Genomic DNA, 18,636 nt, shown 5'->3' on the forward strand with positions numbered 1-18,636 from the left:
CCCACAGAAGAGACATGTCTTCTTTGACTCAAGCTGTAACATTAGCACCCGAGGGTGTTTTTCAAAATTAAAGTACTGAAAACCAATGTTTCACTGGTTTTTTATCAACAGTTAACGTTCATTCCCAGTTCGTCAGTAAGCAGCAAGCCACGCAATTTAGACCTGCTTCCCAACACGGACACGCTGGGCCACACAATTCTTCTGGTAAGTGTCCCACTTCTCCTCTCTCTGGAAACTCAACTGGTGTGGGTGGAGCTCAGTGGTAGAGCACATGCTTAGCATGCATGGTGTCCTGGGTTCAATCCCCAGCACCTCCATTAAAAAGAGAAAAACAGAAACTCAACTGATCTGGTCCAATTCAGATTTGGTTATTATGTATTTGCTTAACTGCTGCACTATTTTTTTTGAGGTAGTTTTACAGAATCATTGAATAATTACAATAAAACTGAACAGATATTAACCCAACATAGAGCCTGACTTTTTTTGTACCACTGCATAAATAATTCTTACATTTTAAGATTTATGTTAGAGCTTTTTCGGGAGTATTAACTAGTTGCTTTTAAAAGTCTTGGTAGCACAGTTAATAACCTACTTGATATAAATTATTGTCATTATCTATCTTGGCTGTGTGTTTTCTTAAGATGTTTTTGTCACATTAAAGAAAATAATAAATATTTAACCTAAACTCTAATTTTAAAGTATCACCACTGAGCTTTCTTCACTTCATTTTTCTCACCAAATTTTTCTAAGATAGCAAACTAAAGACATCATCTTTATCCACTGCTAGCAGCTCTTGTTTTTTAGGTGACATCACACTGCAACATAACAAGTCAAAAAGTACATCTACTTCCTTTTGAAGAATTTGAATAAGAATTAGTAGAAGTAGGCTAGGAAATTTTTCTTCTTGCCAAAAAAAATTTTTTTAAATAACGTCTTTATAGACCTGTGTTTAAGGCCACTCTTGTACAGTCATTTGAATACACTGAAGGAGCATTTTCAAGGACAACCACAAAAGTCAACAAAAAGAAGGCAAATAGTATCAGTCTGAAGTAGGACTTTTGTTAAACCAAAGTTTAATAACACCAATCAAGGACCTCTAATTTCACCAGCCTATTAAAGGTCTAACCCACTTTACTGATGCCACAGTGAGTGAGAATGAAGCTCCTGGCAATGGGCATTGATTACAGGAAAAAAGCAGAAGACCTGAGATGCTAATGCAGACAGGAAACAGGTCTGCAGTCGAGGTCTGGCTTTTCACTAACTATGTGGCCTTGGGGACTCTGTTTAACTTCTGTCTAAGTCTCTTCTGCACGCTGCTGAATATGAAGACTCCAGCAGCAGCAATGCAACTGCGGATGTCACTGCTTTGCCAAGTGACATGTGCGAGTCATTACTCTGGATTTAGTTTGGAAGTTTTAGCAAAATGTGTAAATACTCACTGACAGATGAGGATCTAAATGAAACTTCTTTTGATACCTTATTCACATTTTACATATGTTTATGAAAAAATGTATAAGTGCAGCACAAAGATGCTTACAAAACTGAATATTCAGTGTGACCTCAGCCATGTTAAAAATAATTATGTGCATAGAGAAGAGACTGGAAAGAAGTAAATCAAAGTGTTAATAATTAACAATGACTATATTTTGGTAACAGGGTTAGGGCAGTTATTATTAACTGTATCCTTGATCATCCTTGTAAAAACCAGCTTTAAGAAGTTTTTATAGTAACTTAAAAGCTGTTTGAAGAACGTCTACATAACTGTTATCTCCCCTTCCTTTGCTGTATGTGACCTTCAGGGCTGCTTGTTTATCTCTGGAAGGGCTTGGAGACCACTCTCCTATCCCCACACCCCCAATATTTAGGCAGCAGTGTTAAACTATGAGCAAGGCCAGCTGATTCAAACATGCTAGAAGAAAATGGAATTTCATGTGCATTTACTGGGTGTAAAGGGCTCTCGAAGGCAAGTGTGTCCTGTAGCCTGGTATCTGGGCTCTAGGCTGAAGGCCAAGAAGATTGAAGACAAGGCTCACATTTAGTTGCTAAAAAACCGTACTAGCCACTGCCCTGGGCCCTCTGAGTAACGCCCCTCCCTGCTGAACCCCAGCCCTGATCCTTCCATGGCAGATGCCTCCAGGCCCCCCTCCAGCCCAGGGTCAGAGTGTGTCCCTGCTGTTAGGGATCTGGAATGACTCTCCTGACTGCGGGTTCTGCAGAACTGCCTAGTACTGACATGGGGAAGTTGAAGAAACAAGTGAAATCTTTTCGGTGAAAAAAAAAAAAAAAAATCAAATCAGTTTGGAAAGTGGAGAAAGGAGTGTGTCTATCAAAGTGGGGATGAAGGGGGAAAAAACGTATCATCCCGACAGCTACGCCGTGCTGCCTGCCCGGGAGACAGCAGGGGCAGCGAGAGCGGGATCGTGGAAGACCTCCTCTCCTCTTGCCCGTCTGTTGTGTTCATCTACAGCTCTGCGCACACGCTGAGGAATTTCCCAGTAGGACATGGGGCCCTCACTGATGGGGAACAAGCGGCCAGGGATTCATGCAAGAGGCTTGCCGTCCAGGCCAGACTTTGCTCCTTCAGCCTCGAAGGGAAGAGAGAGATCGGGGCAGGATCCTCAAGGAGCCAATGATGCCCCAGAGGACTTCACATCTAACTGTCTCGTGGTGTAATTTCTGAATTTTCAGCAAGTCCCTCTTGCTGATGGAGAAGCTACCACCTCAGACCCATGAGGCAGGTTTCCTTTATTCACTTAAGCTTTCTGCAAAAGAAAGTCAGATGTATCTGGTAGGTTTAATGAGAAAATAAGTGAGGAACCAACAACTGTAGAAACTTCTATTAAGGGGAAGGCAGGAGATAAAGGTACCCAACAGGTCTCTAGTACCTATCCTGATACTGGTATTTGTGACTCTTCCCCCTCCATGCAACAGCATTTTAAAATGCAAATCAGACAATCCTGGAATGGACGACAGATATTCCATGGGGTACCTGAGACATCCAGATGAATGTGCTACTCTCAGAAACAAGATGCCCCCAGCCTGCAGGGCTTGTTTTTGTCACAGTCAGGTCAGTCAGCTAAAATCCACACAGACAGGGGCTTCAGCACATTCTATTGATAATAGTAACAGTTCACCAACAAAGAGGTGTGGGAATTTGTCCTGATGTAACTCTTGGGTACCGTTTTTTTCCTTCATGTACTGACTGGCACTTACAAACTGTGTGTTCCTAGGAAGTGAAAACCTCTCCCAGCCTCCGTTGTCTCATCTGCAAACCAAGGATAATTACACACTGAACACAGTCACTGTGAGGACTAACTGAAGTAATACACGGAAAGCAGGAGGCACCCCATAAACACTGCCCGATGTGAGCTGTCGTCACTCACAGCCAGGAGTGTGGTGGATTCCTTGCGGAGGCCACTCTGCTGCCTCTGCAGAGCTGGCTGCTGTACCGCCTGAGACGCCTGAGACGGCTAGGCAAGGCTCTTCCAGGGAAAACTGCTCTGATCCCGTTTCTGCCCATGTTAAGGGCACTTGGGTCTCGAGGGGCTAATCTTCCTGGCCGATCACTGCATTAACATCTTGATCAGTTTCTCTTCTTGTTCTTCAAAGCATTATTTAACCTACTTTGCTATCTAATTGTCCTTATAGACTCAAAACATTTATCTCAAAATACACCATGTACAACTTTATGGGAAGACTGAAATTACTGACTGCTCTCATGACCATGCCACCTGTGTGCTTAAATTGTCTTTAAGTGTCCTATCCACATCGTCTCTATAAAGTATAAGCTCCTGAATTATAAATATCTAGAAATAAAACAATGAGCTTTAAGTATTACTCAGCCTACAGAAGCACGGTTATTCTCTTGATAATGACAACATCCTGTCTCTGTTTAACTGACAAGTATTGACAGAATATGCCGGACACTGGGCTGGGAATGGGGATGGGAGGATGACTCTGACTTAGTTTCTGTCCTTGGGGACTTTACCCATGTGGCCTGCCCCTCCTGTGTCAAGACCCCGGGAGAGAGCAGACAAGCAGAGTAAAACCTTGCCCTGATACTGACTTAACAGAAGCGTGCACGATGTACTATGGCAAGCGGTTAATTCTGCCTAGGAACTGGGGAAGGGGTTTGTTACGGAGGAGAGTGGCACCTGACCTGGGTACTGCAGCATGAACAGGACTTTCTCAAGTGGGGAAAAGGAGTCTTAGCTTGGAAGGACAGCAGGAATTAAGGGAAGATGAGAAGCAAGCGCACGGTGGCTCAGGATCACGACCTGTCCAGTGGGGTGGAACCCTCGGTGTGTGGTGGGATCTGAGGGGCGAGTTTGCAAAAATGAACAGGAAGACTCAGATAGTGAAGGACATCACGGGCCACACTGAGGGTGCTGGAGTTTACTCCACGGACCACATGAAGCCAACAGAGGCTTTGCAGCAGTGGGTGACGTGGGGCTTTCAGTGGGGAGAGCGTGGGGTCTGGGAGGAGCTGAGTGGCTGTTGCAAGAGTCCATGTTGCGAGACAGGCCTGGGTGAAGCAGTGGAGAGGGAGGAGGACCTCACGCTGATGCATATGGGTGAGGTGGAATCAGAGGAGAGGAGACTGACATGAAGTAGGGAGAGAGATGCGTCATGGATCTGAGGTTCCCAAGCTGGGTAATTAATTGAATATTACCTCTTTACAAGGTCAGACCACCGCCACTAATATGAGAAAACCATTTCCGTACTGTCAGGCGAGAACAGTTTCCCCCTCTGTTTCTTAAAGTTGCTCTTTATTGAGTGCTTCCTGGAAGAACTTGCAGGCACTCGGCTGACACTGAACGAATTTAGTACTTCCAACATTCCCATAGTACTATTGACCTCACTTACAGAAACGGCAAACTGAGGCTCAGAATGGTTAAGTGATCTGCCAAACAACACAGCTATCAAGTAACAGGAGCAGAAATCCAAACCCAGGTTTGACTCCAAAGCCATCTTCTTTAGCTCACGCTGTTGTCTCCCTCAGCCTCCCTCACAGCCGCAGCAAGAGTTGTGAGGACTTCCACCAAATTCTAAAATAACTCAGTCCTTCATTCCTCTCTGTTCCTATCACTCGCTCTAATTTTTCACTCAGAACATATTTATGTCTCTTCATTCTCCTTGGAACCCCCACATTAAATATGATCGATATGTTTCTCAGGACCAGCAGCCGACCTGAGACTCCTCCCACAGGCACCTCGGGGCACGTGTGCGCGTGGAGGGTGGAGAGAACACCTCAACACCGTGTTTCCTCCAAAGGCTTTTTGTTCTTGCAAAATTAGTTATCCAAAACCCGGCAATGATTTGCTTATTTTAATCTTCTTACTTAGAAAATGACAACCATGGACTGAAAGGAGCGGATCCATAGTCCAAGGTTACTCGTCCAGTTTGTAGCCTCCTCAGCCAGTATAGTCGATCCTTATTATTTGCAGATTCTGTATTTTCAAATTTGCCTACTCGCTAAATGCATCTGTAACTCTGGTGCGCCTGTGATCGCTGGCAGACTTGGGCAGATCATGAGAAAGCTGAACTTACACACTCCTGGCCGAGGCTGAATGAGGTAACACGCTGCCTTCTTGTTTCAGCTCTCATACAATAGCAAGTATTCTTTCCATGGTCTATTTAGTGTCACTTTTTTGCATTTTTGTGCTTTCTTGGCTTGGTGATTTCACTGTTTCAAAGGGGCCCCAAATGCAGACTTGAAGTGCTGTCTGGTGTTCCTAAGCTCAAAAAGGCTGTGATGTGCCTCACGCAGAAAATGCACGATAGATCAGCTTTGTTCAGGTGTGAGTTATGGTGCTGTTGGCCGCGAATTCCATGTTACCCAAGCAACACTATATATTAAATTAGGTCTCTTTAAAGAAAAACATACTTAAAATGAGGTTATGTATTGATCAGCTGATGAAAATGTTGTGACCAGAGGCCTACAGCAACCGAGCTCTGTAATCCCCTGGGAGTACTCGCTGATTCAGTGTGTGCAGTGACTTTACAGAACACAGCTACAGCGAATGGGAATGGACTGTGTTCTGAGGGTAGAAGAGGGTGATGCACTAGCTCTGGAGTCAAGAGGCTTGGATTCTAATCCTAGGTCTGCCACAGGCTGCACCTGTCCAGGTTGCAACCTCTTTGTCTGTAAAATGGGAATATTAGTGTTTGTTTAGTGTTATGAAGATAAATTAAGATGCTCATAAATGTACTTTTTACAAAGTAGAAAGTCCTTTAATGATACCAACAATAAGTGTACCTTCTCTACATTTGGCACTTTGAAAATTTCAAGGTATTTTTAATGTGTCATAATTATTTTACTTTGGAAGTTATATTTTTAATTATTGTATTTTATGTTTCTAATACCACATTTTATCATATTTAAAAATCTCTGAACTTGATGTTCAAAGATAATTATAATGTACAATTATGAACTGCAGTATTTTTTCTTCTTTCTTACTGGAATTTTATTTTATTTTATTTTATTTTATTTTATTTTATTTTATTTTATTTTATTTTATTTATTTATTTTATTTTATTTTATTTTATTTTATTTTTTACTGAAATATTTTAAAGTACTGGTGTTTCTTATGTTCAGTGGGGCCTTAAATTAGATGATAGGGGTATTTTATATCCACCCTCCCTTATGGGTTCTCTTCACCTAGTGCTGACTGTAAGCTTTCTAAATAAATGTGAACATTCCAACCTGATTCCTTCTCCTTCGAGGAAGTCTGTCTATCTTTTCCCATCTTTTCATAACCTCTCAGCTCTTTGTATTCCTGATCCAAGTATCTTTTCCTTTTGCTACTTTTTTCTTTTACCCCATTTTCACATTCTTTTAACAAATTTAACCTTTTAAACAGACTTTCTAGTGTCTAGTGTGATAGTCTAATACAAAAGAAAATGTGCTGATGCTACTTCCTTGGGACAAAATATTTCATTGCCTGCATCTGCAAGTAACTCTGGAAGGTAAGTTAAAGACTTCGTTTCAGAAGCTCCCTGCCTGCAAGTAGTTGATAATCAATAAGACTTTGTTGACTGTTTCACAAATACAGTAACCGCAGGCCTCTCGGTGGTGCTTCTGTTTCTTTCCTCTCCGTAGGTCTGTCACCTTCCTTTCCCCCTTTGACGGCTGCCCCAGTAAAAGCACTTTTCCCTGTAGACTAACAGGCTCATTTCTTTTGAACTCTCAGATCAAAAACTGCTCCCACGTATGAATGCTTTATTTCAGGAAAGAACAAAACCAAACAGGAATCTCAGAGTTGCTCGGCAGCACAACTCTGGAAAGAGAGGGAAGGGACTGAGGAACACTGTCTTGGCTCTGACCTGCGGCCGGTGCCCCCACCTCCTCCTTAACCTTATTTCCTTTGCTCACTGCTGCGGGCTCCTCTCCCCTTTGTGCTCATCCTGCCAGCTGGCTGTAAAAAGAATGATCCTACAACACAAGGGCACGTTCTAGTAGAAGAAAGCCCCAGGTCCTTCCATGCAAATGTACCCGCCTCCAAGGTAACAGAGGCCTACTGGGATCACCAGTAAGAATGAACACTGCTTAGGGAAAATTGATCACAAATCATACAGGAAAGTTACTGCTCACAAAATACTCCTGTTACGTGCAAAACCGGAGTATTACTAGCTGCACTTTTCTTCATATGGGTATTTAAAAATAACAGATTTCTCCTCCCTCGCAAATGCATAGGTCACAGAGTGCCAAAGTGGATTCCTGGGTGATCCACCCACAGCCAAAGATGGAAGTTGAGAGGTGAGGGCAAGAGGGCAGTGATGTCTCTCTTGGATTCAAGTTTTCATCTCAAGTGGTGCTTTTGACCTGACGCCCAGCACAAAGGTGTCCCTAGGTAATGAGTCCATGTGTTAAGTAATCACAAATAGCTAATCTTTCAGGCATTTCACACTTTTTTTTCTAATCATAACTGACAAACTGATTTGCATCTATATAGTTGAGTTTCAGTATGGATTATTTAAAGCAATCATGGTTCTCTATGTACAATGGCCATTGGTTCAAGTTGATGGAGGGGACGCCTTACAGTAACAGTGATGACCATTAGCCCAACTTCAACAATTATTAATGTCTGACCATCAGGAGGACTCAAGAAATTGCAGCATTTTCATCTTTCTGGGATGTAGAGGACAATGATTAGTGGCAGGACAGCAGTGAGTTCTGACATAGACATTCCACCTGCACTAATCCAGGGGACTGGAGGTGGAGCGAATCCTGAATTTGGTTGGTAAGTTTACCAAGGATAGATGGCTTGCCAAATATTCAGGGTTAAGAATTAGACAATAACGGTCTGGACATCTGTGTCACCTGTCCTTGCACTTGGAAACGCTCACCCACAGTTCTGAACGGCTGATGTTAGGATCTGCAGTTGGCTGATCCCTAGGACACTGTGCTCTCCCCTAATGAAAGAGGAGGAGTGGGGAATAAGATGGAACATCCTCTTTTGGGGTAAAATCTGTACTTAATTGACCATGATTTACAAAACCGTGAAAGTTATAAAATCCCGGTGAGTTAGATGCATGATCTCTCTGACTTGGAGGAACCAGTTGCGATCTGGTTCCAGGGCATTCTTAGGGGTCCTGCCCAGTCTCTCCCCTGCAGTCAGAGCCTGATGTGGGAAAATGCCATGACTCTGCATCTAACCCCAGGGCTCAAAGACAAAAACAGGATGGATTTACTTCACCTCTTGCTTCTCTCCAAGACAACTGCACTCGCTAATTCAAACGTATTCTGAGCCAAACCGTATCTGGGGGAATTCTCTTAAATACAAGGACAGAAGGAAAATAAATTTCTCATTTGGCAATTCTAATAAACAAGTGGGTAGCTTCCTTTAACATTTCCTTCTTTCTACATCAGCTACAAAGACAAAATTGGGTGGTGCGAAGACATCGAGTTAGGAAAAGAGCATAATTTCTACTTCTATTTATGGATCAGCCTGAAAAGTTTTTAAGGTACTACATGTGTTTTACCCTGAACATAATATATTAGAATAGTAGTACATGTATGGAAATAACCAATGAATGTGTACCTTGGTAGATTTTCTATCCAAAAAAAATTTTTATCAATGAGCTGCTTAATTCAAAAGTTTGGGGAAGGGTATACTCAGTGGTAGAGGTCCTAGGTTCAATCCCCAGTACCTCCTCTAAAAATAAATAAATGAATTAACCTAACTATCCCCCTCCCCAAACAAAACAAAACAAAACAAAACAAAACAAAAAGTTTGAAGACACTGTTCTAGTTAATGATATTAATATCTTTTATAAGCCACAGACATGTAGGAATGAACTTAAAGATATAAGGAAAATCATGAGCTACTCCTTTCAGTTTACAGTTGCTTATTAACCTCAAGGAGAAGTTTGCATGCTAGAAAGCGACTATGCCATTGAAACTTAACAAGAAAGGGCAGAAATTAACCGACTAGAAATAGTACTATGTGAACCCTGCCTCTGCAGCTATCATTTCACTTTAATTTCTATCACTGACTAATAAAACACATGTATCAAAGTCTTTAAAACATGCAGAAACTATTTTAAAGAAGCAGGGTCACTTTTTGAAGAAAACTCAGGCTCACAGCACTTGGCCTACTTCAATCTCACTGCACCACATCTAGGAACCACTTCTGTATTGATACAGACATCTTTTAATGTGACTATATTTTTCTGGCCTAAACTCAAGAAGACTGTGGCTAGTGGCTCATCCTGAAATTTGTTTAGCACTGGCAGGCTAAAACTCTGCATGGCTGTTTTTCCAACTGTTCTACATCGCTGGCCAAAACAAACAGACAAACAAAAACCATACACACATGCACACATGCATACATACATGCAGATGGGACAATGGAAAGGAAGGAGTTGCAGGCGGCTTGCAAGTAACAGGGCAGCGTACCTGGGATGCTCTCTAACTTTCTTCTGAGCTCTTCATTTTCTTGTTGCAGTGAAATCACCTCCTGTTCCAGCTCTTGGCACCGAGGACAGTAGCCTTCCTCTTCCTCCTCCTCTTCCTCCTCGGGCAGTGTAGAAGAGGATGGGTGACCATGGGATTCGGATGTTGCTGGGGAGGTCCAGCCACCTAGTGTGTGCACTGGGGACGTTGACAGTGGATCCACATCCGCCAGGTGGCCATACTCACTGACCGAGGAGGCGTTTGGAGTCGGAAAGCTCCCTGAGAGCAGGTAATTTTGTAGGGAGTCGGTGAAAACCCTCAAGAAGGCAGAAGTTTGTTGCTTCCTTTGCATATATTGCATCTCTATGTCTACATTGTCTGAGGTCTGACTGTGGACCCCTTTCCCAGCAGGACATGGTTCCTGCCGTTCGATATAACTTGAGCCTTCCTGCTTTATGCAAGAAATCATGGTCTGAGAATGGTTGGAGTCCAGAAGTTTTCCTCCACAATTTAAGAGGCTAAGGACTCGGCTGCATTGTTGAGCAAAAGCGTCCAAGATCATACGACTCTCTGAAACACAGAAGAAGACACATCAGAGACTGTGAGCCAAGACAAGGACAAATTAGATCCTCCATTTGGAGTTTGACATTAAAAAATGTCAAAAACATGGATTTTTACTCTCTGCCACACACCAAGGTGACATGGTGAGTCCACTTGTAATAGGATGCATAGCTTCCTGTGGCTTTGTGGCTGATGGGGTGCCTGGTGAGTCACCCCAGCCAGACTCTGGGAGAAGGCTGGGCTCTGATGGGGGCACTGGGCAGAGACACCCTCTCTGTGGCATGAACTGGACAGCACAGATCTGAACCTACACCTTTGGCTTCATTAATATCCTCATTCTAATGAACCGAGCCAGCCCTGCAGACTCAATTCCTCATTGACAGGAGGGCTGAGAGCAATCATTACTTCTATTTCTGGAGTGCCCTCATGCCCTTGCTATTAATCAGCTGATCCAGTCCCTGCTGAGAGGACGTCGCTCCCAGATGCAAACTGGAGAAGAAAGACAAGTTCCTTTGAAGAGATCGCGAAACATCTAAGGTAAAACGACGCATGGGCCTATGAGGCCGATGATGATAAACCCAAAGCAAGACCATGTCAGCCAACATCTGTGTTCACGCTTCTTTCTTTTAATCTGTCTGCCAACTTCGATTTCTTGTCAAGACCAACGTGTAGGCTGATCTACATCAGGATCACCTGAAAAGCAGCACTGCCTCCCCTTAGAGCCTCTCCCATCAAATCACCAAACCTCTACGACGGCATGTGCCGAGTGCCAGGCAGCCCCCGTAAACGTACTCTAAAGCATGTTAACTGTCGATCAGTGGAAAGCAAACAGCAAACAGAAAACAATCAGTTCACTTCAAAAAGAAAAAAAGAAAGGAAAAAAAACCCCTCCATAGTGAAAATGTGATTTAATATTGTCAGTCCAAGGATCTTGAAACTTCACCCTAAATGTAACCATTACAAGGAACATTCTCTTCTTTCCAGACCACCACCCAGAAGGGGCTGTTTGTAAATACCCAGAGAGAGATACATTTTAGGGTTTACTTAGAGGTATGAGGGTGCCCCTCATCTCCTCTCCGCCAACACAGAACAATGGCAACAAACAAAATACTGTAGATTTTAGATGCCAATGTCCATTGTTTATGACAGAAATGTAACCAACAACATGCAGTCTCTGGAAATGTTGACTAGCTGTATTTTTCCCCCCTTAGGAACCTTTAAAAATGAAAAATGGTGAGATGCTCAAGGGCTTCCAGGGGGACAACGAATCAAATAGCTGTGGCTAAGAAACTGATTCTTCTAGAAAATGCAGGATGATGACCACCGAAGCCAACCTTCAGAAAGCTCCCTGCAGTACTTCATGCTTTATTGTGTTGCTTCTTACTGTTCTTCCCAAAGTAACTAAGATGTCAGGGGAAGGTGGGACAAGTCTCCTTTTTCAACTATTTAATAAGAATACAGACACAGCCCAGAGCATATAGGAAGCACTTTTGACAATCTTCTGAATCTATAAAATGCTACTGCTCCTAAATCCCTCAGGAAAAATGACAAGTCAACTCGGAGGCCAGTTCTCTGAAGTTCAGGAGAGGATTACAGGCTGCATGTTCCATGAGCAGATGGGGGATGAGGACCAGCACAGTGTCTCAAGAAATATTTACTAATACACACGGAGACTCTTATAAATGAATAGAGTGTCTTAGTTTATAGCTTTTGTACTCTCATCTGAACATTCCACAAATATTGGGCGCAAGCTTGTTTTTTACAGTGATTTTGAGTGCTGAAGAAATAACTGGATGCCAGGTAGAGTTTCAGGCTAGAGCTGCCTGATGAGCTAGGAACTTGGCCGGAGTGGCAGCCAAGACAGAGTGGGCTTGCTGCCCTGGAGAAGAAGGGATGCGGGTATGGGAAGTATCTTTCACACACCGAACACTGGAAGAGATGATGCCTCTGTCCCCAGCCAGGTGGAAAGGAAGAACCGAGCTCATGATTTAAACCAAATCTTAATGGAGAAAAGACCTCAAATAGTTGCGTATTATATCTTACAATGACCCAAACCAAATGAACAAGAAAGTAAACAGCTGAACCATACAAGTGGGGAAGGTATGAGATTTTTATTTACTTCTAGCTTTTTGTTCTTTTATCAGTAAAATCAAAGGACGATACTGATTGGGGAGTCTCAACTGTAGCACACTAGCAGTTTTCATTCATTTAATCCTATAATCCCATTCTAGACCCAAAGTTGTATTTACTGTTTGCATTTTAATCAGCATGTCCCAGTTGATTTACAGCCTATATACCTTTAACATAACCTTGATGAAGGGAGCAAACTATGAAAGGAAAGGCTAAAACAAAATTACCTAGAAAGAACTGTTTGAATATATTTTGTCCAATGTCCTAAAGAGCACTCAGTTGTTTTAATCATATTGATAACTCACATTATGATATAGATTTTTAGGGAAAAAAATCTGACTTCAGGACAAGCATGATTTGTTTTCTTAAATGAAGGATAAACTTGTAATATGCAGAGAAAAAATCATTATGTAATACACTACATTATGAAGATAATGTATGAAAGTGCACTCAGAATATCAGAGAGTAACTATAATCATAAAACAGTTCTTGTCTACAGTTTTTTTTCAAATGCTTCATTCTGAATTTATTCTCAGAACTGATATATGTAAAAATAGCAACTGTAATCCTTAAAGCTGAATTCTTTTTTCAGTACCTTAAAATATCTGAATAGTATTTCACATCAATACATTGAAGTGTGCAATGAAAAATATTACTATTATACTTGATGGAAAACAGCAAATCTTTCCACTTAATGTGTACTGCTAGCAGCAATACTTAGCTTTCCAGACAGTATAATTATAAACATAAGTACTGTGCGATGCCCATTATCACTAAGAAATGGAGAAAAGTTCTGTTTTCACATGAACACAATTGAATGGTCACCGATCCATGATTCTTAACTGAGCAAAGTGTGAAAATGTATTTTGAATTTTCAAAACTTTTCTTTCCTAGTCACAGAATGCTCCCCTCAAGTGATGGTAGAGAAGTACAAAGTCAACAGTTTACAAAAGGGCTCTAAAACAACCTCCTTTATCCCTAGCTTCTCTAAAATTAAACACCATAAAATGTTAATAAGTCACAATCACAGAGCACTCTAAAATGACCACGTCTCTCTAATTTATTTAGCTTTATTGTGCAATCTGTTCAGAGATAATATCATGTTGCAAACTGTGCCTAGTCTGATTCTATAATCTGAACCCATGATTATTTTTTTAATTAAAAATTTCATTTCGAGAAATTCTTCAAAATGTAAGTGGTTTAATCCAAGCTAAATCTGATAAATGAAGAAGAGGGATGGAGCAATCAAAACACAGACTCCCTACTTTAACGTCCTTCTTTGTAAAGAAAGCCTTGAATGGAATATGCCCATCACAGCATAATCCCAAGAGTATTCTGTTTCCATGAAGGGAGATCACAGTAGTCAAGATTAGTGGTAACCTTTTGATTTTAGCCCAGCGAAGGGTGAAATTTATTAATATTAAAAATGCAGAAGCAGAAGGAAAATTTTTCTGACCTATACTATCATGTATCCATATATTACATCTACCAAAAGAAATTCCAACTAGTTCAAAATAGATGACTTCCTTAAAACATTAATATAACTTCTTTTCATGAGAGGACTTCATAGCATAGAAAATAGAAGTTGGAAAATGAAAGCATCTTTGGAAGCATCACCCCTGTCTTAAATCAATGAACTACTGTATGTCTTTAAAAAAAAATGCCATCCAATTTTTTTTCCTAATGGCAAACATCAACACAGCAAAACAGGATGCAATTTTTCTAAATAAATAAATCAATGATGTGTCAAAAATTAACAGATGAGTTAATATACTTGGTGCTATCAAAACCAGATGGTGCTTCCTAATATTCATCCTGCTCAGTCAATCCCTGAATATTTTCTGGACCATCGGTATATAAAATAGGAATGCTGCTATTTGTGATGGCAAACAAAAGCAATCATGCCTGCCAAGCACATACTATAACAGGCAGCATTTCAGCTCTGCTAGACAGAAAGTAATTAGAATGCTTTTAATGTCCAAAAGAATGATGCTGATAGGCTGCCACAGATGTGTAGATTTATGAATATTTATATGGTGGTTTATAGCTGACACTTTTATCAGTTGAAGAAGATAAAATATCTGCCTGACTCAAAAGCTTGACAGTCAGGTTAATAAAATCTCATTAAAGAGAATGACCTATGCAATTATATAGGATTTATTGTAATTCATTTTTGATTGTACTCTGCTTAAAGATGCAATTTCCCATTTCCTGATGCCAAATTTAGGCTGCATATCAAGATCTACATGGGTTTTAACTCTAAGCCTCCCACAGAGGAAAAATATGCTTTTAGAATCATGGTATATTACCCCTTTTAAGGAAAATTATACTCTTCAGGAGACTTTATAATGTTGAAAAAATCTATTTTTAATCGTGTATTTCTCCTCTCAATGGTTTATGGCCCTTAATGGCAAATAAGATTCACTTCAACCCTTTCATCTCTTCACTGCATTTACTCTGGACACTCAGCTATCTCCCTTCCATCCTTGATTCATTTAATCACATCAATGTTTTGACTATTTTCAGTTTACCAGGTGGCCCTGAGACGTTGCAAAAACACTGTTGTGAGGGTGCAACAAGCAACCCCCCACCCACACCCCACCTGGTATGCTTAAATGGCTCTGTGCACACATGCTTATTGGTTCAAAGTGGAACCACTAGTTTCTCAAAGAGCCAATCAGCTCTTCAGGTGACTGTCCCTCTGATGGCCACTCACATCTCTGTGCCTGTCAGATGGCTTTGTCCCTCAGTGATTAGTATTATGACCACAATTCATGATGTCTAGTACTGTGGTTCCCCCCCACCCTCCCCAAGACCATTTTCCTCACTGCATGGAAGAAATCTACCATCCAATTCCGAGCTTTTCAAAAAACACATGGCATCCTGCCCTTGGTGCTACCAAGCTTACCTCTCTACGATCTCTCCTAAAGAAAAACTGACAATAAAAGGAAATAAGAAATATCGGGAGTCTGAGGAGCATCAACAAGCCCCTTTTCACTCTTCCGGATTCTGTTATGGGATTTCCACCTGGGGACACAGACAAAATAAACTAAACAGGACATTAGAAGAAATACCGAAAGAGAACATTCAGGACAAGGTAAGAAGAAAAACAACAAAAAGTCCTGGATGAAAGAGCAGGGGAACTGCCATTGTAGAAGGGGCCCGGAAAAGAACAGCAAGTGACTGGTGCAGAAAAAAGGAATAATACACGAAAAACAGAAAGAAAAGGCAAGGTTAAAACTATGGAGGAAAATGAAAAAGAGAGGGGGAAAATTTTATATCCTATTTAAAAATGTAAAAGAAAGACAGCAAAGACTGAAAGGAGAAAGCAAGATGAGATTAAAGACTGAACTGGGCAGATAAAGAGGGGGAAAACCCCAGTGAACGTGGTGGAACTGAGATTTTGCAAAGGAGTAAGCAAAATATAGAATATGGGAAAAGGACCCAAACTTCTGGACAAGACAAAAATAAAGAAAAGGCAGAGCTGGGAAATAAACAAGAAATGAACAAGTAGTATAGAAGAAAATCAAACCCCAAACCCAGAAGGAACACAAACCTCACTAAAAAGGGGGAGAAGACAAATGAAAAACGAGGAAAACAGAAGTAGGGTAGCTTAAAAACGAATATAAAAACACAATAGAATATCAAAACAGAATAAAACCACACCCCACAAACAATAAGAACATCCAACTAAGAACCCCGGCGAAAGCCCTCCAACATCTCCGAATCAGTGAGGGATGTGACAGAGTAAGTCTTCACTATAAACTGTAATTAGATTTTCTGCCTCAAAACCAATCCTTCATGTGTCAAAATATTGACAAACAACAGAACAGGAGCTTAGGCATCTATAACTCATTTCAAGACAACGCTCATATTTTCATTAGAAAAAAAAAAAGCGCCTTGGATTCACCGATATGCAGGATTTTGGGAGCTTCAACGTATCATAAAAGGCCCGAGCGGGAACTTTTAGTTCTGAGAAGCGGGAAAACGCGGCTGCGCGTCAAGGGAGCAGGGAGCACCCCGGGGCGCAGGCCTCAGGCGGCGGCCTCTCCACCAGCGCGCCTCCCCCGCCCCCCGCAGCCGGCAGGGAGTCTCGAACCCGGGGTGGGGGCTCTCCCCGAAGGGCACTTGTGGGGGCGCGGCGGCGGGGCGGGGGGCGGGGCGGACGTCTCCTCGCCCGAAGTCGGCGGCGCCAGGCGAGCCCCCGTTCCACTCGCGTGGCTGGTGCCGAGGCGCGCGGCGTTCTCACACCCACGGGCTGAGACTCCGGGGTGTGTGGGAAAGAGGAGCAGGGAGACGCAGACAGCGCGCACCCGGGAAAAGCGCACAGGAAAAGAGAAGGGAGACAGCCCGAGGGCCGTAAGAGTGGACCGCGACACAGCGAGGGAAAAAGGGAACGGGAAGGCGAGCGAGAAGTAAAGAGGAGGAAAAAAACAAATGGAGGAGACGGAAATAAAGGGAAGAAGTGGGGGAGAAAGTGAAGCAGCGGAGGGCGGCCCTGAGAGCCGCCGGAGTAGCGCTCGCTTCTCCCGGAGCGGCCGCCGCCGCTGTCACCTTAGGGTGTCCCGCCCGCCCTACTCCCGGGCCGCGGTCCGACGCCGGGCTGCCTCCCCGGCCCCCTCCCGAACGGTCTCGGCCGCCGATCGCCACCGCCGCGCTTCCTGGGCGCCAAGCGGGATGCGAGCGGCGGAGCCACCTGTTAAGAGGCGCGCGCGCCGTCGGAAGCCCAGGACGCGGCGGAGGTGGAGGCGGCGGCGCGGAATCCTCCAGAAGTTGCGGCCCGCGCGTGGAGGCCTCGGGGGTGAGCTCGGACGCCCCGACCCTCCCTCAGCCCGGTCTGTGCGCCCCCTGCTCTCCCCGCGCGCCCCTCACGCCCGGCCCCGCGCGCGGGAGTGTGTCCGCGGTCCCCGCCATCTCCTTCCCGGGCCACCCCCCTCCCCCCGGCCGTGGCGGGACGGAAAGTTGCGCCCAAGAGTTGGTACCTGCGCTGAGCTCCAGGCTGGCGCCGTCGCCGCCCGTGCTGCTGCTGCCCGCGGCGGCCGCCGGGCCCGAGCCGTACCTGACGACGGCGGCGAAAGACGAGGATGACGAGGCGGCGGGGGCCGCGGGCGGCGGCGCCGGAGTCCTCAAGTGGCCCTGGGGCGCGGCGGACGTGCACGATGGAGACGACGATGAGGCGGCGGCGGCGGCGGCGGCCCGGCCGGGCCCGGAGGGGTAAGAGCTCTGCGCCTGGAACTGCTGCGGCGGCGGCGGCTCGCTGCTGCTGATAGAGACCGCGGCGTGCGGCGCGAAGGGCGGCGGGGGCGGCCGCACGTGCGGCAGCTCCACCAGGGTGGGTCGCTCGTAACGCTTGGCCAGCGCCGGTCGCTTGCTGGGGAACGTCTTGAGGACGCTGTACGGGCTGCGCTGCTTGTAGATTTTGGGGACGCTGGGCCCCTCCTCTGCCGGCTGCATCTCCTCCTCCATCCTGCGCTTCGGGGCTGGTCCCCGGTCCCACGCCCCCTCCGCGCCGGGCGCCGGGCTCCGAGGGTGCCTCTGCCGCCCGCCCGCCGGCTGTGCCCGTGTGCGCGCGTGTGGGAGGATGGGTATCTGTGCCGTGGCCGCCGTCACCGCCGCCACTGCCGCCTGTCGCGAAGGCTGGCATCGCCGAGCCCCTGCGCGGGGGGCTGCCGCCAGAGCGCTGATTGACAGGCTGCCTCGCCAATGCCTGGAGGGAGAAAGGAGGTAAAGAGCAAGTGTTTAGGGTAATATCTGCTAATGATAATGGGGGCGGAGGCGGAACCTGGCGCCGCCGCTGCTGCCCGCGTGGTCGCCCGGTCGAGTGTGCGTCTCCGACGGGGGGCAGGGAAGGGATAAGCCGGGACCCGGAGGGCGCGCTGGTAACAGCGCGAGGTTCCAGCCGGGACGAGACTTCGGAGGAGCAGATGTGCTGCTGTGGGCGGGGTCCAGTTTCAGGAAGGAGCTCTTGGCGCCCCCTGCATGACCCCAAACTCTCGGGGCTGCACTGAGGGACTGGTAGTAGTTGGGGCGGGGCGGGGTAGCTGGAG

General features: G+C 44.8%; 1 protein-coding gene across 2 annotated transcripts in view; it reads right to left on the bottom strand.

Moving 5' to 3' along the window:
- The window catches only part of BEND4 (BEN domain containing 4), a 33,878-nt gene extending 15,690 nt beyond the window's left edge, over positions 1-18,188 (bottom strand). For both annotated transcript variants that reach the window (XM_032496784.1, XM_032496792.1), the window contains exons 1-2: positions 17,572-18,188; positions 9,902-10,468 (exon numbers count right to left, since the gene is read on the bottom strand). In XM_032496784.1, coding sequence (XP_032352675.1) covers positions 9,902-10,468; positions 17,572-18,055 — 1,051 coding nt within the window. In that variant the 5' untranslated portion in view covers positions 18,056-18,188. The remainder of the gene's footprint in view (positions 1-9,901; positions 10,469-17,571) is intronic.
- Positions 18,189-18,636: the final 448 nt, after the last annotated feature.

Source organism: Camelus ferus, chromosome 2 (genome assembly GCF_009834535.1).
Source record: "Camelus ferus isolate YT-003-E chromosome 2, BCGSAC_Cfer_1.0, whole genome shotgun sequence".
NCBI classification, from domain to species: Eukaryota; Metazoa; Chordata; class Mammalia; order Artiodactyla; family Camelidae; genus Camelus; species Camelus ferus.